Source organism: Oryctolagus cuniculus, chromosome 1 (assembly GCF_051225735.1).
Source record: "Oryctolagus cuniculus isolate XC-2025 breed Fujian yellow rabbit chromosome 1, ASM5122573v1, whole genome shotgun sequence".
Taxonomy (NCBI): domain Eukaryota; kingdom Metazoa; phylum Chordata; class Mammalia; order Lagomorpha; family Leporidae; genus Oryctolagus; species Oryctolagus cuniculus.
In genome coordinates this window covers 120,050,279-120,074,413 of record NC_142867.1, presented here as the reverse complement: position 1 = coordinate 120,074,413, position 24,135 = coordinate 120,050,279, and the positions used below count along the sequence as shown (strand labels likewise).

Sequence of the window (24,135 nt, the reverse complement as noted above, 5' to 3'; positions counted from 1 at the left end):
GAACTGAACAGAGCTCCTTGGCCACAGCCACCACACAGCTCTAGGTATTCACTGAAAGCAGACACTCCACTAATCTACAGAGATATAGTACAAAGATAAAAGCCTCCACAGTGAAAAAAAACAGAGAAGAAATCAACAAATATTTCCACAAATTCCGAATAACAAATGCACCAATTCAAAAAAGAAGAATAAGGAAGACAACATGATGCCTCCAAAGGAACACAACACTTCAATACTAGATTGTGAAGATGATAAGATTGAAGGAATGCCAGAAATGGAATTAAAAAATTGATCATAAGATTACATAGAAGTAATCAGAAACAAATGCATGAACTAATGTAATCTGTACATGACATGAAAGAAAATTTCTCCTACAAAATTGATATCTTAAAGATAAATCAAAATGAAATGTTGGAAATGAAGAATTCAATAGAACAAATTAAAAAATGCAGTGAAAAGCCTTAACAACAGAATCAGTGAGGCAAAGAAAGAATATCTGACTTAGAAGACAAAGCAAAGGAAATTGTAGTCAGACAAAACACAAGAAGAAATTAGGAAACTAAAAATCACTGTTGATAATTTACAGGATACTAGAAAATGACCCAACATACAGGTTCTAGGAGTAGCTGAAGGCATGGAAAGAGAGAAAGGATTAGAAGGCCTTTTTAGTGAAATAATAACAGAAAACTTCCCTAATTTGGAGAAATAAAGGGACATCCAAATACAGGAAACATAATAGAACTCCTAATAGACATGACCAGAAAAAATCCTTGCCACGACACATTGTAATCAAACTCACCACAGTAAAACAGAAAGAAAATATTCTAAAATGTGCATGAGAGAAATACCAGATTATTCAGAGGATCTCCAATTAGATTCACAGCGGACTTCTCATCAGAAACCCTACAGGCTAGGAGAGGATGGCAAGATATATTCCAAGTCTTAAGAGAAAAAACTGTCAACCAAGAATACTATACCCTGCAAAGCTCTCATTTATGAATGAAGGTGAAATAAAGACCTTCCATAACCAACAGAAATTGAAAGAATTTGTCAACACACGTCCAGCCCTGAAAAAGATGCTTAAGAATGTGCTATACATAGAAACACAGAAACATGATCATCACTATGAAAGAAGGTAAAGGTAGTAAAAGTACAAAGGAAATCCAAAGTAAAAAATAGGATAATTTATGGAAAAGTGGCAGATCAAAGTCATTACTTATCTGTAGTCACCTTGAATGTAAATGCCCTCAACTCTCCAGTTAAAAGACACAGACTGGCTGAACAGATTAAAGAACAAGACCCATCTATTTGCTGCCTACAAGAAACACATCTTTCCAACAAAGATACACGCAGATTGAAAATGAAAGTATGGAAAAAGATATTCCATGCTAACAGAAACAAAAAAAGAACTGTTATAGCCATCTTGATATCAGACAAAATAGACTTTAACACAAAAACTGTTAAAAGAGACAAAGAAGGGCACTATGTAATGATTAAGGGATCAATTCAACAGGAAGGTGTGACTATTATAAACGTATATGCACCTAATTACAGGGCACCTGGCTATTTAAAAGAAATGTTAAGAGATCTAAAGGGAGATATAGACTCCAATACAATAATAATGGGAGACTTCAATACCCCACTTTCATAATGGGCAGATCAATCAGCAAGGACACAGCAAAGTTAATTGACACTATAGACCAAATGGACCTAACAGATATCTACAGAACTTTTTATCCTATAGTTGCAGAATACACATTCTTCTCACAAGGGTGTGTAACTTTCTGTAGGATTATATGCTAAGCCATAAAGCAAGTCTCAGCAAATTCAAAGAAATAGAAATCATAACATGCATCTTCTCAGACCACAATGCAATGAAGCTGGAAAACAGCAACTCAAGAATCTCTAGAACATATGCAAATGCATGGAGACTGAACAACATGCTCCTGAATGAACAGAGAGTCATAGAAGAAACCAAAAGAGAAATCAAAAACTTTCTGGAAACAAATGAAGATGACAGTACAACATGTCAAAACATAAGGGATACAGCAAAATCAGTGTTAAGAGCAAAGTTTATAGCAATTGGTGCCTCCATCAAGAAACTGGAAAGGCACCAAATAAATGAGCTATCAGTGAATCTCAAGGATCTAGAAAAACAACAGCAAACCAAACCCAAAACTAGTAGGAGAAAAGAAATAATTAAAATTAGAGAAGAAATCAACAAAATTGAAACAAAAAATACAAAAGATCAGCAAAATGAAGAGCTGATTTTTTGAAAAAAATAAAATTGACACTCCATTGGCCCAACTAACCAAAATAAGGAGAGAGGAGATTCAAATCAATAAAATTAGAGATGAAAAGGGGAATGTAACAACAGACACAACAGAAATAAAAAGAAACATCAGAAATTACTACAAAGAACTGTATGCCAACACACTGGGAAACCCAGAAGAAATGGATAGATTTCTAGACACATACAAGCTACCTAAATTGAGCCATGAAGACATAGAAAACCTAAACAGGCCCATAACCAAGACAGAAATTGAATCAGTAATAAAGACCATCCCAACAAAGAAAAGCCCAGGACTGCGTGGCTTCACTGCTGAATTCTACCAGACATTTTAAGAAGAACTAATTCCAATTCTTCTCAAGTTATTCAAAACAATTGAAAGGGAGGGAATCCTCCCAAATTTTTTCTATGAGGCCAGTATCACCTAATTCCTAAACCTGAAAAAGATGCAACAGAGATGGGGCCAGCACTGTGGGGCACTAGGTTAATCCTCCGCCTACAGTGCCAGCATCCCATATGGGCGCCGGGTTCTAGTCCCAGTTGTTACTCTTCCAATCCAGTTCTCTGCTGTGGCCTGTGATAGCAGTAGAAGATTGCCCAAGTGCTTGGGCACCTGCACCCAAGTGGGAGACCAGGAAGAAGCACCTGGCTCCTGGCTTTGGATTGGCACAGCTCCAGCTGTTGCAGCCATTTGGAGAGTGAACCAACAGAAGGAAGACCTTTCTCTCTCTCTCTCTCTCTCTCTCTCTCTCTCTCTCTAACTCTACTTGTCAAATAAATAAATAAAACCTTTAAAAATAAATAAATAAAAAGAAAAAAGTTGTAACAGAGAAAGAGAACTACAGACCAATTTCCTTGATGAACATAGACACAAAAATCCTCAACAAAATTCTGGCCAATTGAATCCAACAACACATCAGAAAGATCATCCACTCAGACCAAGTAGGATTTATCCTTGGTATGCAGAGTTGATTCAACATTTGCAAATCAATCAATGTGATACATAAGATTAACAAACTGAAGAAAAAAACATATTATTATCTTAATAGATGCATAGAAAGCATTTGATAAAATACAATAGCCTTTCATGATGAAAACTCTATGCAAATTGGGTATACAAGGAACATTCTTCAACATATTCAAGGCAATTTATGACAAACCCACAGTCAGCATCCTACTGAATGGGGAAAAGTTGGAGGCATTCCCACTTAGATCCAGTAGCAGACAAGGATGCCTACTCTCACCATTGCTATTCAATATAGTGCTGGAAGTTTTAGCCAGAGCCATTAGGGAAGAAAAAGAAATAAAAGGGATACAAATTGGGAAAGAGGAAGGCAAAATATCCTTATTTGCAGGTGACATGATTCTATATATAGGGGATCCAAAGAACTCCACTAAGAGACTATTGGAACTTGCAGAAGAGTTTGGTAAAGTAGGAGGATATAAAATCAATACACAAAAATCAACAGCCTTTGTATACACAGACAATGCAAAGGCTGAGAATGAACTTCTAAGATCAATCCCATTCACAATAGCTAAAAAAAAAAAAAAGCAAATACCTTGGAATAAATTAAACCAAGTAAGTCAAAGATGTCTATGATGAGAATTACAAAACATTAAAGAAAGAAATAGAAGATTAAAAAATGGAAAAATCTTCCATGTTCATGCATTGGAAGAGTCAATATCATCAGTAAATAGATGAGTTATCTGCACCCCCATGTTTATTGCAGCTCAATTCACAATAGCTAAGATATGGAATCAATCTAAAGGTCTGACAACTAAAGACTGGATAAAGAAACTGTGGGATGTGTACACTATGGAATACTACACAGCTGCAAAAAAAATGAAATCCAGTCATTTGCAACAAAATGAATGAATCTGGAAAATATCATACTTAGTCAAATAAGCCAGTCCAAAAGGGACAAATACCATGTGTTCTCCCTGATCTGTGAGAACTAATAGAGCACCCAAAATGAAATCTGTAGAAGTGAAATTGACACTTTGAGAAGCAATGACTTGAACAGCCCTTGTCTTGACTGTAATGAAACAGTTTTTTTTTTCTCTTCTTTATACTATTTGTTGAACTCTTTACTTAACATAGAGTTGATCATATGTGTATACAGTCAAGTGAAAATAGATCTCAGTAAAAATAAGAGTGGGAATAAGAGAGGGAGGAGAAAGTTTGTAATTGTAAAGCTGCATAGTTCTGCATACATTTCTGTAGACTTACTTCTAAGGGTACAGTTTAAAAACTTGCCATGGGACCCCAAATCCCATTAAGCTGGGTGGTAAGAATGCCATTTTAAGTGGTAAAGTGATCATATTTAGTGTTAAAGTGAAAATATATATAGTATTAAATGTTAATCATATAAATATACAATAAAAATAGAATTATAAAGGAGAGAATGTTCCAACATGGAAAGTAGTCCCCACAGTAGACTCATAGAATGACAATCACTTTAAGCAGTACCCTGACCTCAGAACCAGCCCATAAGGCTTCCTGGTCTAGCTGAAAAGCCCATGAGAGCATTTCAGGCATGGAAAGCCAAGGCACTGTGATGCAAAATGTTCTACATGAAGGATCTCTGAGTGAAACCCTAGTGGAAAGAAGGGGCCATCAAAGAAGGAAGTACTTTTCTCTGAAGGGAGAAGAGAACTTCCATTTTGTTTATGACTTTGTCTAATACTGACAGAGTTTGTGGACTCAAAAGGCTTCCATAGCCTAGGCAGCTCATGTCAAGAGCCTTGGGTGGTCACTGATGTAATATGTAAGAGTGTTAATTGCTAAATTAACAACAGGAGTCACTTTGCACAAACTTCCCATGCAAGACCTCTGTCCTCAATGAGTTGTATTATGAGAATTAACTATAAAACTAGTTATTAAACAGTTTGTGTGTGTGTGTGTGCGCACGCAAGTTGTTGAAATCTTTACTTAGCACAGAGTTGGTCTTCTGTGTATAAAGTTAATTGAAAATGAATCTTAATGGAGAATGGAACTGGGAATGGGAGGGGGAGGAGTCTGAGTGGGAAGAATCACTATATTCCTAAAGTTATACTTATGAAATGTGTATTCCTTAAATAAAAGGTTTCTTTGGGAAAAAAAGACTGAAAGGTGAGCCCACAGTAGCTCAGGTGAGACTGAGAACTGTCCGTGTCAAGGAGGCAGGAGGAGGAAGAGGAGACTCCTGGGCCAGGGGACAGGGCTGGCTCTTTCTCCCTGACTCAGAGGGGAGGACAGGGCAGAGCGGCCCTACCCCCTAGGGGGCCCTGCTTGTCCTGAGTGCGCAGAATCATGCCAGCTCCCTCCGCGCAGGAGGTGAACAGTGACCTAGGCATGGCAGGAGGAGAAATTCCAGGCACCACTCCCAACACCCAAAGCCCTCCACAGTGTGCTTCAACCTGCCTTTCTAAACTTCACTACACAACCTGCCTTCCTGCCACACCCAGAGTCCTCTTGCCTGTGCTCTAGCTCTCCCTCCCACCTGCAATGCCAAAACACCTTCCAGCTGACAGGCTCCCAGCATTCTGTGCAGCCCAATCTAATACCACCTCCTCCAAGAAGCCTTCCTGGGGCCGAACAGCCGAGGTAGCTCTATCCACACCACATGTGCCTCCTTTTCCCCAGATGGGGGTCTCCAGAGGAGTACATCCTTTTTCTAAAGATTTGTTTAAGAGAGAGAGAGAGGGAGAGAGAGAGAGAGTGCGTCCATTCATCCATCCATTGGTTTACTCCTCAGATGATCACAACAGCAGGGGCTGAGCTGGGCCAAAGCCAGGAGCCCTTCTTCCAGGTCTCCCATGTAGGTGCAGAGGCCCAAGCACTTGGGCCAACTTCTGCTGCTTTCCCAGGCCATTAGCAAATAGCTGGATAGGAAGTGGAGCAGCAGCTGGGTTTCACACTCACCTATGTTTGGGAAAGAACTACCTTCCCCAGCAGGTGCAATGTCCTAGGGCCTATGGTGTTGTCTGCTGCAGTCCAGAGTTCTGGTGGGCAGGGTCATACTTCCTGAGACCCTGGCCAGTCCTCTGGCACAGAGGCAGCCTGTGGCCGTATACTCATGGCTGGCAATCGGAGTGCAGACTGCATCCACCGCTCTCTGGCCAGCTGACTATGCCCCCTGGCAGGGCCCCAGCGTGTCCATAAGTCAAATGGGGACAACTTCCTCTCTCAAACCTGGTGAGGAGCAAATGTGAGAGTTTATAATACTTGCCCTTGGATGGCCCCATGGACATGCCAGTCTGTTTGCTTCTCCAACGCAGCACACCCAGCACAAGTGTGCTACGGCAGGCTGGAACCTCACATGGCCAAGCACGCCGGCTGGTTTGTGAGACAGAGGAGTGGGACTTGGGCAGTGTTGGACGCCTGGATGCCAGGGACAGTTTGCCACACTGAGAACTCTCCAGAGGGGTGGGGCAGGTTCCAAGCCCTGCTTCCCACTGGCTAGCCCAAGCAGGGTAAACGCACACACACACACACACACACCTGCCTATGTGCTGCACACGCTGTCACTGCTCACCACGGTGTCCACCCACAGGGACATGCCATACCCTGTCCTCACTCCTGTGCACATACACATTCCCACTTAGACTGCTGGATGGACACACAGGAGTCACACCCACGTGGAAATCCACGACACCCAGGATCACCCCCTGGCTTTTCCTCAGTTGTGAGCCAAGGATCTCCTCTAACAGCTTCTCACCTGGGCTCCATCTCCTCCTTCTCTGTGGGATGCTAAGGGATGGGCCAGCCAAGGAAGCCAGGGCCTCGGGTGCTCAGAGAAACTTTCGTGGGCTGCAAGCATCCCTAGCCCCACACATGACAAAGGCCATTTTTCTTGGAGAAGACGGGGCCAGCTGCCAAGCTTTTGGGTCCTAGGACAGAAGAGAGATGGGTGTCATTCTGTATAGCCCCTGAGTGCAGATTTGGGAATGAAGGGAGTCCCAGTTGCAAGGCAGTAGAGGCTATACACTACACTTAATAGAGAGAAACTTTACAATTATTTGAGCTCTCCAAAATGAAAAGTACAACTTGGGTGCTCCCTGCATCCTGCCGCATCACCTGCTGTCAGCCTGGCCTGAGTGCAGAAGTCCTAAGACTGAATTTGTTCTGGGTGACATTTTGATGAATTTAGACCCAAACTCACTGGGTGTATTGATCCTAGAGAAAACGTTCATCCTTTAAAGACCACCCAGCTGCATACTTAATCCGTGTGCCACACACCGGGTCGATAGGAAACACTGCCAAGACAAACATGGTGCTGAGCCCTTTATTGAAACAGTTTGTTTCTCTCTCCCTTCCTCTCCGTTGGAGCCCCAGCCGACGAGGGAGGAGGCGCCCCCCCCCCACCCCCGCAGGAAAGGCGTGGGTGCTCAGCCTGTGGGTCTCTGTGCGGTGAATGCATGACTCTGTGTGTGGGTGAGTGGGCAGGTGGCAAGCACGGGGTTCTGCTCGGCACACGCCAGTTCAGCACCGAGCCCCAGCCACACAGAGGCCAGGCTGTGGTGCTGCCACACTTGGCCAGCCTTAGATGGGCCCCAGTGAGAGCACTTCACAAATGGAGAGGCTGAAGCGCAACACGAATCCATCCAAGACTGCGTGAAACTTGCTGCCACCAAGTTACACATGAGAGAGAAGGGAGCTAAATAGATGCTGTCTAAAATCGTTGCCTCTCTTGTTTGCCACAATCAACATAGAAACCAGAACTGACAGGTAGTGAACTCTCAACCAATGCTGAATGAATGAAGACTAGGAAAAACAGGAAGACGCTGAGTGGTTGAATGGAAGGTTGACCGTGGGAGGCTGGCCCATCCCTGAGGCTGACCAATGGCCTATTTCTGTCAACTGGCAAATGATGGTGGAGAGAGAGCTGTCAGGTGGGCCTTGTGCGTACAGTCCCATTCTCAAGCAACCAGAGAAGCTCTCGGACCTGAGCCCTGGAGCGTTCAGCGGGGCAGAGGTGCTAAGTCACATGGTAGCCTGCACAGTATTCGGGCAGACGGTCCCTGCATGCTGTGTCCCTCGTCCCAGGTGAGTGGTCACTGCTAGGTGCCAGGCTCAGAGCTACATGCTGGAGATGCCAGGGTTAGTCAAGTTGTGCCCACCTCACTGTCTAGAGGATCAGACCCGAGACACCACAGACGCCTCTGCAGGGGAGCTCAGAGCAAAGGCATGCATGGGTGGGGCTGCCCCGTAGGGAGCTCACGTCCGTGCGGATGGGAGAGAGATGGCCACACATCGCACAGAGGAGCCTTCAGGTTAGAGAAATTAGAGAGGGCACAAGAATGCCTGGTGGGGGGAACAGCAAGGCCAAGGCCAGGACACATTCTCAGCCCCTGCTGCTATGCTGGCTCTACAGCAGCAGAGGAAGGGTCAGGAGACAAACGGGGAGGCGGGCAGTGTGCTCACGCTGCCACTCAAGGCCCTCGTGGGCCAGGAAAGACACAGGCCCACTCCCGGGAGACCCTGGGCTGGTCACTTCCCTCCTCGGAGCCTCAGTACAGGGCTCAGCGGGGTGCTCTCTAAGCTCCCTCCTGGTTCTAACATCCTGTGACATTTCTGACTAACGCATCAGATCAGATCTGTACACAAGCGCAGAGGCGTAAGAAAACACACAAAGAAGCAGGGGTTCCTCCAGGGCAAACCACGCAGGGCCTGGAGACAGTGGCTTCACTGGCAAGATGGAAAAGACCCCTCAAGGAAGGGGAGTGAGCGCCCCCAGAAGGCAGTGCAGGAACAAGCAGACAGGAAGAATGTGCTGTGCCAGGAGCCAAAGCCAAAATTCACCTTCCCCACGGAGCTCCTAACATTCTGACAAAGGTGACGCTGCCTGTGACCCCCACTTCCTGTGGTCGGCTTCGTTGTTAAGCTACAGTCAAGGAGTGGGGGAGTGGCATCTGTTAGACTCAAAGCTGGGGAGTTTATAAAGCAAAGAGGTTCATTTAGCTCAGTTCTGGAGGCGCCAGTTCATGGCACCGCATCAGCCCTGATCTGGGGAGGGCTTCCTGGCTGGTGGCATCGTGCAACAGCAGCACCTGTGGGAGCAGGTGAACAGGAAGGGCCCTGGCCGTTACAACCACCCGCTCTGGCAGGAAAAGAGTGCACTCCTGAGACCCAGCCCACCTCTCCTGACCAGCTCCACTCATTCATGAGGGCAGACCCTGGGACCTAATCCTCTCCCATGAGGCCTCTCCCCTTAAAGGTCCCACCACCACACTGGGGACCAAGCTTGCAGCACATGAACCCCTGTAGGCACATCCAGGCTACAGCATGGAGGCCTTGGGCCCAACCTAAAGCTAGAAGGGTTTTAGAGACCCTTCTAGTAGAGGTTCTTAATGTGGGGGGGGGGGGGGCTGCAATCCTTACCATCAGGATCATGGTGTTAGAAGACGAGGCTTTGGGAGGTGCATACGTCACAAGGATGAAGCCTCATTATCCTTGCAGAGAGCAGTGCCTGTGCCCGGACCTCCCTGGTCCTGACGCTAGCCCTGTTACCTGGCAGCCAACCTTTTCTTTCTGCCCCCTGCAGCTCCCTCTCCTGTGCCTCTCCTGGCCAGGCTTCCAGAGCTGTGCAGTCCTGGCACCCTCCTCTGGGTGCCCCCAGCGTGATCCTGGGCCCCACTGCTCACATGTTCTGAGCAGTGTCAGGTAGAACCTTTCATTGCCCACTTAAACTGGACTTGTCCTGGGAGGGTCATTGTTGGGTCTTTCTGTATATTTGTTTCAACTCCTTGACTACTTATAAGATCCCAAGAGTGGATCACTCTGCAGTTAAGAAAGCTGCTTAAGCAGACAATACCATTTCCAGGACCCATTGCCACTCTGGTTCTGCAAAACACCAGCCTTAGGATAGGCGTTGGGTGCAGCAGTTAAGTCACCACTTGGGACACCCACATTTCATATCAGAGTGCCTGCTTCTGATCCAGCTTCCTGCTGGATCCTGGGAGGCAGCGGGTGATGGCTCAAGTACTTGGGACCCTGCCACCCATGGGGAGACCCAAATGGAGTTTCTCACTCCTGACGTTGGCCTGGCTCAGTTCTGGCTATTGCAGCCATTTGGGGATCGAACCAGCTTATGGAAGCTCTCCCTTCCATCTCTCTGCCTTTCAATTGAAAAACCAAAAAACCAGCCTGGAGCCCACACATGATGCCATCCAGGAGTTGCGGGTCTTGGTCAGACTCCACTAGCCAGTCCCTTACCACAGAACTGAGCACAGCCAGCCCCTGAGCTGATGGGCTATTAAACAGATAGGAACTTCTGTTTAAACTACAGAGCTAGAGTCCTTTGGCTAATCTTAGAGTATTTTATTCTTGCCCTGTCTTTGTAAGAATCATGGTGCTGTGATTTGCATAAGGTACTACCACTTGTAGGACACTTACAATATGTGCAGCCATGGATCCATACTTCTGCGCGCTGGTAAGAGCATACTTGTCACCTACACCTCCCAGGATCTCTCATACATCTCATTACCTCTCATCCACACCATAGCCCAGGACCTCTCCATGTTACAGAGACTGAAGGTAGAAACCTCAGACCAGAGCCAAGAGGTGGTTGGAGGGACCACGCTGTATGAGAGAAGTCCCAAGGGCTCCAGGGTCAGTGGTGCAGGTTTCCTGGGCTGGCTTCCCTAGGTCTCAGGAGAGGACCTGGCCCTACTGTGCAAGCCTGCAGAGTGGGACTCTCTGCTCACCAGGCCCCTGGGCTTCAGTGTCCCTCCTCTTCAATGTCCAGGCTCTCCCACTGTGTCCTCTGGCCAGAGAATGTTCTCCAGATAAACAAGAAGTGGAAATCTACCTGCAGTCTAGGCTCTGGCACCAGCCACTTCCCCATGGCCATGCCAGAGCCTGAATCAGGACAAACAGGTCACAGACGCACACTGAGCCTTCCACGTGCACTGAAAACCTGCACGCTCCATTGTTCCTGAGCAGGCTCAGGAATGGCCAGTGTGGACCAGGGATTTTCTGGTGCCACTCATTCATTTTCCAAGATGTATAGGATGGCTTATAAATGACCCAGTGGATATGTTGGTGGGGTTGGTGGGCAAGGGTGGAGGGGTGAGCAAATACCATTGTCTCTCCAGGGGAGAGTTAAGTCTAAAATGTCAGCTTGAGTCTGGAATTCGCTCATTTCTGCACTATCGTTAAGTGAACACACACACATAAATCCATTCCCTCTCTCTCTCTCTCTCTCTCTCTCTCTCCATCCCAGCTGTTAGGTGGCATGGCCCAGTCGGGGTCACCTCTCTGGGGCCCTGCCCTTGCTGTGCAGGGTCTGTGTAGTCCCTGTTAGCAGCCAGCCTCTGAGTAACGCTCGGGTTCTCAGGAAGCAACAGCTGGGGGTTCAGATCACGCCCCTGGATCTGTCTGGGGCCGATTCCTTACATCAAAGCTATCAGTCTCCCCCTCTCCCCTGCCTGCTGGAAGGTTATCATGCAAGGGAGGAAAGGAGCTTGGAATTTTGCTTCAGGGCTGCCAACTTGCATGGGGCTTGTGAGGGCGGGAGAGGCTTGGTTTTCTCCTAAGCCTTGTGTTCAGATCCCAGGTCTGCCATTAGAAGCTGGTGCCCCAGGGCCAGTTGGGGAGCCTCTCTGATCATCCCGAGTGACGCAGGTTGGGAGAGCAAAAACATGTGTTTAGCAAGTACAGCTTCAAACACAAGCCCACAGGAGTGTTGGGTGTTGGGTGGTTACGACCTGCTTCCCTTGTTTGCAAACGCATGTTTCTTCCAGTCCCTGGGGCTGAGCCCTCTGGCCGCTTTCTGAAATTAGTACATTGTCCAGCAGCATCTTAAGAACAGGACAGGTATCACTGACGTCAAAAATAAGTGTGTTAATTGTTAAGTCAACAACAGGAGTCACTGTGCACTTGCTCCACATGTAAGACCTCTGTCCTTAATGAGGTATGCTATGAGAATTAATGGTAAAACCTGTCTTCAAACAGTACTTTATACTTTGTGTGTCTGTGTGGGTACAAACTGTGGCAATCTCTACTTTGTATAGAGTTGGTCTTCTGTATATAAAGTGAATTAAAAACGAATCTTAATGAAAAATGGAATGGGAGAGGGAGTAGGAGGTGGGATGGGAGTGGGGGTGGGAGAGCAGGAATGGGGGGAAGAAACACAATATTCCTAAAAGCTGCACATATGAAATTTGTGTTCATTAAATGAAAACCTTAAAAATAATTAAAAAAAAAAAAAAACAGGGCAGGTAGAATAAGGGCAGGGCCCGGGTCGGATGTGGCAGGTGGACAAGCTTCTTCCCCCACAGTCATGACCCTCACCCTGTGCAGAGGGAGCCCCCAGCAGGAGCTCCCCCAGCAGACCTGCCACCCCTCCCCTCCAAGAGTGAGGGGGACTGCGTTTGAGCTGTCTCGTTTTTGAAGGCAGAAGCAGCGCTGGCCTAGGGCCTCCATCTCGCTATAGGGATAGCTAGATAAATAATTACTATATAAATAAATAAATGAAAGTAAACAAAGAAAGCCTCCAATGAGCCCGAATTGCTGCCGTGCTGAGAGGTAACTGGCAGATTGGATTTAATTATAAGACACAGAGTTGTAATGGAATGTGTGAGGCTCAAGGAAGATGCGCGCAAATGGGGGGACAGCAGGGTTCCCTGCCTTTTCTGCTGTGGCCCCTCCTAACCCTGTCACCTGCGCGCCTTGCTGCATAGGCTGGGGCGATGGGCGAGGCAGTGTACAGTGAAGGCTTTGCCTGCCCTGGAGAATGAGGCTGTGCCGACCCCTGGGCTGCCTGCACCACGCAGGCCTCAGCCCCGCAGGTGGCACCAGTTAGGCCACTCTAGAGGACGGCGCCAGCTCCAGACATGCAGGGGGGATGGGGGCAGGTAGAGCCAGGATACTACAGGTGTGCTCCCCTCCCTCCTCCACCCCCGTGAAAGTGCACAGGACAGACAAGGCCCACCCTGCAAGGCCAGGCATGGCCACTGGACAGTGGATGTGGCTGCTGTGACTGCGTGGTGGCTGGAGGCGAGAAGGTGCCTCCCCCTGAACAGCTGTTCTACCCAGCAAGGGCAGGAGCACTCCCAGCCCGCCGGAGCCCAGCTCGTCCCCTTCTGTCCCAAGGTCCCTAAAAGCCTGCACTGCCCCACTTCACAGACATTGCATCTGTCCTCTGTCCTCCTCCTTATACCAAGTGAGAGGATTCGTCACCCACTACCTTCACATCATCCAACAGGACGTGGGGGCTCCTGGACCTCGTCCAGTGACAAATCCTTTCAAGTCAGCATCCAGCCCTTTGGGGGCCCTCTCAGTGAACCCTCGGCACACATGATTTTATTCGTGCCATCATGGATCTATACAGGGTGGTCTGTACCAGCAGCTGTATTCATGCCCCCAGCCCACCCACCCTCTCCACACATTCCTGCTCCATCCCCTGGCCTGGAGGCAGGGCAGCGTATGGGCTCTCCTGGAGCCTTGCTCCCCACTGTGGGAGTGATGCTCTCAACCACATGCCAGCACCCTCTGGAAGGGCCCTCTTCTTCTTGGGGTCTCTGCTGGTCCCCAGGGGCTGCTCGGGCTGCCCCTGGGAGGAGCTCTGGGCCTGAGCTTGGGAAACAAATGGGCTGGCTTTGAATCCTACCTCATCTATTCCACACTTGCAGAAATTCAGGAAAACCGCTCAAACTCCCGGGCCCCAGTGCTGCAGCAGGGCTAATACTCCATGTCTTCACCATGCAGTCCACAGCACTGTATTCATAATCTCATCTCGGGGCTCCGCCTTCCCAGGGATCTGGGCCCCAGGAGAACTGCAGGGGATGGGGTGGGGGCCCTGGAGGCTGCATGGGCCTCTGCAGGCTTCCCTGGTGTGCTCAGTCTTGGTCTCTTGGGGACTCTGTTGGTCCTACTAGGAAAATGAAAAGAGAAGCCTTCCATCTGCCCGGCCTCCCAGCTGAGATGGACGCATGCACCGTGCTGAGCCTCCCCAGGGGCAGGGCGTCCAGCTGCCAAGCATCTGGCCCATTCAGTCGTGCGTCACCGACTTCCAACTTCCCTGGGAGACGTCTGGAAGCCTTCTAGGAAGATGGCTCACAGCGGGTCAGAGATGACCTCCTGAGTCTGGTTCCCTGCCATAGTCACCCACTGGGATTAGACATGGTAAACTAGACACGGGCTGGGCCCTTCCTATACCTATAATAAACCTGTTCCCCACAACATTCTCCAACCAGCCTGTGCAACTTCCCTTGCTCCTCACAAAGCAGTTATGCTGGTAACCCAAAGAATCTAGTTGATGATCAGCTTTACTGACCTCAGCACTAACCGAGTAACCCCTCTGGATCCTCAGTCTCCTCCTCTGCCAGGTGTGAATAATAATAGTTCTTACCTAGCAAGTGTTATGCAGATTAAAGAGGACAATGCATGCAAAGTGTCTAGCCCACAGACTTGCAGAGCATAGCAATCAGTACCTGGCTGCTCTGAGCCTGCTGGTGAGGGACATGAGCTCAGCCCTGGGGGCGAGAGCCTTCAGGATGCTTGTCAAGGCTGAGAAGTCTCCAGCCTCCAAGGCAGGGAGCCACTAGTGTGCAGAGGGGCACAATGGACTCCAACTTTGGGGCATCCTGATGGCCAAGTGCCCCAGAGGAAAGCCACAGTCTGAGTTAGCTGCTCTCCCTGTTGGAATTCCAGAAAGTTCGGAGGTTGGAAGAAAGACCAAAGGCAGTGGGGGGGGGGGGGGTAGAAGAGGATCCCAGGCAAGAGCCTGGCAAGGGGGCTGGTACTGTGGCACAGCGCATAAAGCAATGCTGGTATCCCATATCAGAATGCCGGTTCAAGTCCCAGCTGCTCTGTTTCCTATCCAGCTCCCTGCTAATGCACCTGGGAAAGCAGCAGAAGGTGGCTCGAGTCCTTGGGCCTCTGCAGCCACCTGGGAAATTTGGATGGAAGATCCTGCCTTCAGCCTGGCACACTCCCAGCTGTTGTAGCCATTTGGGGGCGTGAACCAGTGGATGGAATATTCATTCTCTCTCTCTCTCTCTCTCTCTCCCCACCCCCATTTCAAATAAATAAAATAAATGTTTTTAAAGAAAGAGCCAGGCAGGGTCTCAGAGAACCAGCCCAATGGGCTGAGACTCAGAGTCAGTGAGGAGTCACATCTTGCAGGGAAGGGCCAGAGCATGGCACCATGCCCCCACCCTGGAGTTAGGCAGGCAGGCAGGCAGGGGTGTGCCAGGTTTCACCACTCACCAGCAATGGGACTCTGGGCAAACTCCCCAGTGTGTCAGTATCCTTGTTTTCATAAGGTGGCTGTGAGGGTGAAATAAGATGGGGACAGTGCAAGTCACAATGCTGCCTGGCAAATACTTGCTGTCCTTTTCCTCCCCAAGACGTACAGACGTGGGCCACGGGGAGCAGAGGATGGAGAAGTCCGAGGATTGATGACCACATGGGCACCCAGATTTCCTGCAGGCCTATGGAATCTGGGCCAATAACAACAGACAATTCTAGGCCCTACAGCTGGAAAGAGATGCTCACAACGCTGCCCACTTTGGCCGTGTGATGGATAGGGCTTGGCCAGCCAGCACATGGCAGAGCTGAGGCAGGCAGGGCCAGCAAAGGGCAAGGCCAGCATTGGTCACTGCTGGGTGAGGCTGGAAATGCCCATCAGCAGATTCTGAGGGCGACTTGCTCCCCACAGGAGCTTGAGAGGATGGGCTGGTGGTCACAGAACCTCCAGGGACTGATCACAAATGATTGTCAACTCTTCCTGAAAGACAATAACTCGACATGAGCTTTTTACATAATTCATCATTTTAAAACCTTAATTTAAGACCCCAGCTGTTTCAAGTTTCTCTTATAAGAATTTAATTGGTATGTAATAGCATAGTTAACCAAATACAAATCAATAGTTTAAAACAACTAATTGATACTTAATCTGAATGAGGAGAAACTCAGTTCTAATATAATTAACTCATATTAAATAAGCTATGAAATAGCAATTATGTCTTTACAACAATGTAAAGTTTATAGTTCCTTAATAAACTTACATTAGCAAGCAATGAGATTCAAAAATTATGAAACAGGTAATATTGGGCTATTAAACATTTATTATTCATCCTAAAGGGCCAAAGCCAAGCAGTTGTAGGGATTAATAAACCTTTCCTACCCCTCTCTTCAAGTCCCTTTGCTAGAGAAGTTGATCAGAAAGCTGATCTTTGCATGATTTATGGGTGTCATTATTGCCTGGTATGTGAGTAATTATGATGAAAACAGCACTAGGCAGAACCAGTGCAGAAAAGAGGAGTTTTGCAGACTCAAGGTGGGAACTTTCCAAACCTGAGACTTCAGCACCCTGCAGCTGGGGAGGCACCCCTGGGCAGAACGGCCTCTGGCGGCTGTCACAGGATCATCTCCTGTGTCGACTCCCAGGTCAGGCTCAGCTGCTCCGGTACCTGCACCGTGCCCATCCCTGGTCCTCTGTTCCACACATCTTTGCTATGGCCACACCAAACGGCCAGCCAGTAATACACTACTTTTGTTGGGTTGGCTTGGGAGACCTGCTCAGTCTAACAGATTCAGGTGGGCAAAGGCCCCTGAACCCTTGTGACCGGGTGAGCTGGGGACAGGACACGAAGGCCTCCTACAAGTGGCCATCCACATGCACTGGACAGCCTCAGAAAGAGGAAGGCAGTAGAAGCTGACACCTCTCCGCTCTCACCAGCTCCATCGGCAGTTACTTGAGAGCTCACTAGCTTCAGGCTGGGACAAGAAGCAAGCGCTATCCTCACCAGGGTGGTGCTCGCACTGGAGCCAGGAGCGGAGACAGGGATGCTCGGGGCCCCCTGGACTGCAGCTGAGTGCTCTCGGGCAGGCACACACAGAGTCAGCCCTCCGCACAGCTCTGTGTGTCTACTGCCCCGCGGCCCCATCTTACCAGCCCTGGTGGCCACTCTCCAGCCAGTTAGGATCAGCTGAGCAGTTGTGTGACGCTGCTCCCCATACACAGCTCTTCCACCTGGGGCTCCTAAGAATCCAGCCACTGGAATTCACCAGGTCCATGGAGAAGGCCAGCTCCTACCCTCCCTGTAGGTATCAGCAGCTGGTTACAGCTGTCGTCACAAAGTACCCCACACTAGGTGGTTTCTCAGCAGAAATGGGTTCTCTCCCAGCTCTACAGGCTGGAGTCCGAAATCAAGACCTCGGCAGGGTTGGTTCCCTCTGGGGACAGTGAGGGAAGGCTGTGCCCCGGGCCTGTCTCCGTGGCTTGAACGTGGTCATCGTTACATTCATGTGGCCTTCTCCAGAGTGGGGGTCCATCTCCAAATTTCCCCTTTTTGTAAAGACACCCGTCAGACTGGATTACGACCCACTGTGGCGCCCTCATTTCAACCTGACCATCTCTGCAAAGCCCTACCTCCAAATACAGCCACATTCTACAGTACTGAGAGTTAGGACTTCAACGTAAGAATTGGGGAAGGGGCCTGACGTTGTGGCACAGCAGGTTAAGCCCAGCATCCCACATCCAAGCACTGGTTTGAGTCCCAGCTGTTCTGCTTCCAGCTCAGCTCCCTGATAATTGCTAACGCACCTGGGAAGGCAGTAGACAATGGCCCAAGTACCTGGGCCCCTGCCAACCACAGGGCTCCTGGCTTTGGTCTGGTTATTTGGGAAGTGAATCAGCAGATGGAAAGAGCTCTCTCCCCAAATCCCACCTCCCTGTCACCCTGCCTTTCAAATAAAAGGCAAAAATAAATAAAACCAGTCTTTAAAAGAAGCATTTGTGGAAAGAAGGATACACTTGAACTTGTTACTGTCCTAGCCCACGCCACAGGCCCCTGTTCTTTTCCCTTTGGGTCTTGACTGGCAGTCTCTGCAGCCTAGGGTTCCCATACCTTACCCTAAGAACTCAGCCAGAAGTCAGCCCTGGCTTCTAGCCTGAGGCTAGCACCAGCCAGAGCGTGTCCTTTTACTTCTCTGAACGCCACATTCTGAAACCAACATGAAGGAGATAATGTCTGCCTTACAGAGCTACGGTGAGCATCAAATGAGATAGGGACTATAACAGCATCGTGAAAAACTAAGTATCCCACAAAAGTGAAATGGTAGCACTGCAGCCTCACATTACCAGTGAGAAAAAGGGGCGGGAGTCCCGTCTGTGCACTCTGGAACGGAAGGAAAGTGGCTCCTTTTATGGAGACATCCTTTTTGGTTCCCTGCAAGGGGAAATCCCACTGCATTCCCCAGGCTCCTGTTCCTGTGACCCACAAATTTCATCCACTCTGCAACCACCCTCAGCAACCTGAATCCATGCACCACTTCTAGGCCCCCTCGTCTGTTCTAATCAGGGTTGGGGAGAAGTGACCTGGGACCAGCCCATATTTCCCAGAGCTCTTGCCAAGTACCAGGCACTGGGCCTGGAACTCCCTAGGGTTGCAACATTCCCACTCCCTAGATACCCACCCTGTCCCAATAACTGCCGACTGGGCATACAATAGTCCCCAAACCTTTGTTCTCCTCCATCTGCAAGAAACCCTGCACTTGTTTCTGTGAGCTCTCCTGTGAAGCCAGAGCCCCGTTCATCTTACCGCGTACTATGAACGCCTTCAGTATGTCTGGTTGCTTCTCACACTGACAAAACCAAACAAGGCAGCCGCAAAACCTTCTTGGGGGAGATCTTGTTCATGACCTTGCTGTTCCCAAATGGGCATCTGTGATCTGACCCCACCACCCATCTCCATGCCATGTAACAAGAAGGTGGACATTCAGCGTTGATTCCTGTTTGCCCTGTCACATTCTGTCATCTCCTGCTAACAGCCCAGTCTGCTCAGCTTAGCAGAGTTTCTCCAAGCCAAAGCACTTCCTTCCTGCTTCCTGCTTGTTCTCCCTGGGGGTCAGTGTCTCTGACATCTCCCCTGCTTCCTACCTGGTCTCCAGATCCTCCTGCTCTCTCACCTCAGCCCTGCTTGCTTACTTTATCTTGTACACCCAGTGATCTCTTATTTAGCTCCAAAGAACACCCCAAATTTTCATCCATGGACCACTGGCTAATTCTCACTTCACTACCCATACAACCTGCTCATCCTTTGTAGAGATCCCGCTGGCTTCTCCCCACTTTTCAGCAAAGACTCAGTCAGAGAGCCCTCTCACTTCATAAATTTCTGCAGTGTGCTTATTAGCGCCTCGTAATGCAGCCACCTAAATAATTAAGACTAACCCACACGTGTCAAATTAAATGAGCCAAATACTTTGAGAAATTGCCTCGTCCTCAATTTCTTTTATTAATCAGCCTTTTTAAAAACTTCTTTTCCTGCTCATTTGCACAAATCAAACATGATCAGTGAGACTCTTTCTTACTACAATCACTGTTTGCACGGGCAGCCTCTCTGTGGGCAGTCACCCCGGGGGGTATGTGACATGTGACCTGGGATAGCTGGAGCTGGGGTGGTGGCCATGGGTGCTCACATGGTCTCATCTTTAGGAGAATTGCTCCCTCTTCCGTTTGTCTGAGAGTTTGGGGAACTGTCCAGCATGCCAATGAGAACACGGACTTGATCCATCCAGTACCGTTCCCCTGGGCTCCCTCCTGGACTCAATCCAGGAGCCCAGGCATCCTTTCTCATTAGGCACCACTGCTTAGATGCACGTAAGAAGCTGATGGCAAATACAATAGGAACCCTTAGCCATTGTATGGCTCTGATGATGAACAATACGCGTGCAATTCGAATGGGCTGGTTAACTCTGTGCACTGAGGTTTCGGCACAGCCTGCAGCAAGAGACTATTGTTGGCTGGAGCTCAGCGCCTCCTCACGGCTTGTACTTCCGCTGGTCCCCTCCTGGCATGCCATATTCCTGTCTCTTGAAGGTGGTTGTTAGAAAGAATCCACAAATATAGTAAGTAAACATCAAAGGGGCTTTGATCCACGAAGCCCTCGACAGAGCAGGAGCCCCCAAAGAAAGGGCCAAGGCCTTGGATGGGGGAACTTAACATCAACAATTTGGGCGCCTGAGATGTGAGGCTGTTTGAAGTGAGGGCGGCTTGGCACGCAAGCCAGTGTGGAGGGGAAGGCAGAGAAGTGAGTGCCTTTGGAAATGCGCCCTCAGATCTGCCTCTCTGCTCTTTACTGATAGGCAATAAACCCCTTTACAGAATCGGGAGATCAAAGCGGGCAACCTCCCCAGCCCGTGGCACTCTGCCACCGCCCGCCATGCTTTGTTTTTCTCTAGGGCCTGAGCACCCACGCTTGACTTATCTGTATCTCATGGGCCCCCCCAACTCCCTTTCCTCCTGCTCCCCTGGAAAGGTGGACATGGGCAGCAGAAGGTGGCTAGAGAGGAGGAGGAGAAACAAGCCCACACTGCCGGCCTCCTGTCCAGTGCAGGCACTGACCCAGCTGGGGCTCAGGGACACACCTTCCTTCTCTGTCCTGGCAGAGCTGGGAGGGGCCGCCCTCACCTGTTGTCCCTTCTTTATGGCAGCTGACCCGCGTGTATGACTTCCAAGAAAGAGGTGGCATAGAGAGTGTGTAGTAATCAGGGGGAGCGTTTAATCTCACTGCACCTTGTCTTTCCCCTCTGTGTAATGGGACAAGGTGGCTCACCTGCCCATCTCATGATGTTGTGGGGATCCAGAGAGAAACTGAGCATGGAAAAACTTCAGAACCCACAAAATGTTTAAGACAAATCAGGATGAAAAGACAAATACCACAGAGAAAAGCTTCCCTTCCTGTGAGGCCAATACACTCCAATCCAATGCTCACAACAGTGGGCACCAATTCACAAAATACTATGCAAAAAAAAAAAAAGATTGAATCTTGCATGTGCTACCCAGACTCATCATTTGATCTTGTTTCCAGTACGGCTGGAGCTCTGTGGAGTCCTGTGTGTCTCAGCTGTCCCAACCCTGAACTCCAAGTCTGTCTAGCTCATAAGTGCTGGATAATGGTGCTGGATTGCGCCTCAATGCACAGGAGCTCCCAGCCCCTGAAACTACCCCTCACCAATGGCAGAGAGTCCTTCTGCCCATACTTCAGTCCCTGAATCCTCCTCCAAACTCACCCAGTCACTCACTCATCCTTGTGAAATCACCCTTTGTATTCAGTTAGCCTGTTCCATCCTGGACATGCCTGGTTAGAATCTGCCTCTTGTCTGGCAGGCCTGGCCACATCTCTGGGGGTCTAGGCATGGTCTCCAAGTCTGGGATAGAAAGTAATGGTAATAGGGGTCGGCGCTGTGGCACGGTGGGTTAAGCTACCACCTGTGGTGCTAGCATCCCATATGACCACCAATTCAAGACTCAGCTGCTCCACTTCTGATCCAGCTCCCTGATAATGTACCTGGGAAGGCAGAGGAAGATGACCCAAGTGCTTGGGCTCCTGCTACCCATGTGGGAGACCCAGATGGAGTTCCAGGCTCCTGGCTTTGTCTCGACCCAGACCTGGCCATCGCAACCATTTGGAGAGTGAACCAGAGGATGGAAGCTCACTCGTTCTCTCTCTCTCTCTTTCTCTCTCTTTCTCTCTTTCTCTCTCACTCTCTCACTTTTGAAATAAATTAATAAAATAATGGCTATGATGAGCATGGACTGCATAGGTTCAAAATTCTGTCCCCACCACCTGCTAGGTCTTTCATCTAAGGTCACTTACTGCATCTAAAAACAGGAATCACATAAAATGGAGACAATAGCACCTATTTCACAGGGTTGTTGTGAGAGTCAAATAAGAACTAATGGCTTAAAAGTATGTCTGGATCATAGTAAGTGCTATACAAATGTTTGTATAGGCAACAGGCCTTGTTTATAAGAGCGATGAGCTCTACAAGGCCGTGCAGAGGGGCCTCCCCTAACACCTGAACCACTCCCAACTCACTCACCTGTGCTTTTTTCCAGAGCTGGGCCTCCAGAGGAGAGGATGCTGTCTGGTGCTGGGCTACATGGCCAAGGACAAGTTTCGGAGAATGAATGAAGGTCAGTGAGAACCCCCTCCCCACCATCTCAGGGGCAGTATGGAGGGAGGAGGGGATGCCCTATGACCATGGTATGGAGAAATCAGGAAGGAGAGCCTGGGACACCTCAAAAAGGACACCTGAGCAGATCAGCTTGAATTCCATGAAGTTCTCAATGCAGCAGCATGGGGAGGAGTAGCTAATGCCTGGGATAGAGCATGCTGATTTTCAAGTGCTCTCCTTATACTACCTTCCTTCCTCCCTCTGTGTCCCCTACTTCTCTTCTTGTCTCTTCCCTATCTTTTGTTCCCCACCCACCTCCCAGTCCAATTAAATCTACTCCTTTCATCTTTTCTAATCCAGCCTTGTCTGCCTTTCTTGTCGATCATCCGCTTTTCTCAAATGCCTAGAGAATACGTAACACATTACAGGGCACTAAAGAATATAGCAGTGTTTTTATTACCAAAGAACTTATGCTGGGAAATCTGCCCCAGCAGCCCCTGCACCCCTGCCTCTCCCTGTCAATGATGAGGGTTTCTGCCTTCCTTTTGCACTGGGTCTTTCCGTTGAGGCTTACGTGGGCCACAGGAGGCTTGGTTGGGAGGTCTTGGCATTGCTGTGGAGGCTGGCATGTGAGAGGCGTGCTGTCACTTACAGGCCTGCTGTAATAAAGAACCAATCCTCTCCATCCCCGGCCATCTGTCTCTGTGCAACTAATAACCCTCTCCATCAGATGCCACAGACTGTTTGTCAGGATTCAAAAGTAGATAAACAATGGCTGGGGGTGCCATTTATTCATTAAAGTCAGACAAATGATGCCTTGGCTCCCCACCAGCCCAGCTTGCCATGAGCTGACTCCTCCTTTCCCAAGGCCCAGAGACCCTGTAGCCCCATTCCCACTCCAGGCTAGGAGGAGGCAGCTCACCCCAAGGACCTCTGTCCCCAGAGTTAGGCCACAGCATAGTCCCAGTGCCCTCTTCCCATACTTGTCAGCTGCTGCTCCTTCCGACCCAGCCTACAACCCTCGTACCTCCATGTGTGCCCCAGACCTGAGCCCTTGCCAGTTATGGGTCTGTTGCCAGCACCCAGCACGGTGACAGTGTTACAAGACCAGCACAATTAAACACAGGAAGTGAGACTCCCCCATTTTTGCCACGTGTTTGTGTGAGAAGGCAGAAGCAGCAAGAACCCACTTCCCTCTTGTAGGAGCTCCCTGCATACAGCTGGGGTAGGGGCTGCATTTTCTCTCTTTTACTCACTTTCCTCTCTCTCAACCAACACCGCTATCTAGCCCGCAATGCTAGGCAGTAAACCCTGCCTATGGGAGCAGAGAATATGCCTCTGTCCATGGTTCTGAATAGATGTATTCTCTTGCTGGCGATACTCATTAGAGAAGTTGAAATGAAGTTCACAGGGAATGAGGAAGCCCCAAAGTTAGGAGCTGAGTTGCATTTGAAACCTTATGCTCTGGGTGTCTGCCCCAGCTTCCAGATGACTGAGGAAACAACAAGGTGGCAAAGGAGTGACCCAACATTTGCACTGAGTTGCAAGTCTCCACTAAGAATGTGGAGATATGAGAGGGGTAGGGTGGAACAGTGGGGCAGAAGGAGATTCTTGAGTAGGTCAACTTTGTCCACAGGTTGGGTGTGAAGGGGTGGGAGGGACCTGAAGCAGGAGGATCCTCTACTTCTGCTGCAACCAGCCTTGTCACCCAAATGTTATATTATACATTTTTATCCCTTTCTAAAGCTCACCCTCCCAAACTCCCAACACATCTGCAAATAAGAAAATGCCCTAGCAAGTACGGTAGCTGTTTTATGCTTTATAATTATCTCATACCAATACTCAAGAAAGATAATTATAAGTCCCCACATATTAATAATTGAACCAGAATAGCAGCCATGACATTGATCATGAAGTAAAAATTTATGACAGTGCTACACAGAACACCTGAACA

At 48.9% G+C, this 24,135-nt stretch overlaps 1 protein-coding gene across 4 annotated transcripts in view; it reads left to right on the top strand.

Annotated features, from left to right (window-relative positions):
* The window catches only part of KIRREL3 (kirre like nephrin family adhesion molecule 3), a 576,600-nt gene that overhangs the window by 434,851 nt on the left and 117,614 nt on the right, over positions 1 to 24,135 (top strand). For all 4 annotated transcript variants that reach the window (XM_051818702.3, XM_051818703.3, XM_051818695.3 and 1 more), the window contains one exon: positions 22,123 to 22,200. In XM_051818702.3, the coding sequence (XP_051674662.1) occupies positions 22,123 to 22,200 (78 nt within the window). The remainder of the gene's footprint in view (positions 1 to 22,122; positions 22,201 to 24,135) is intronic.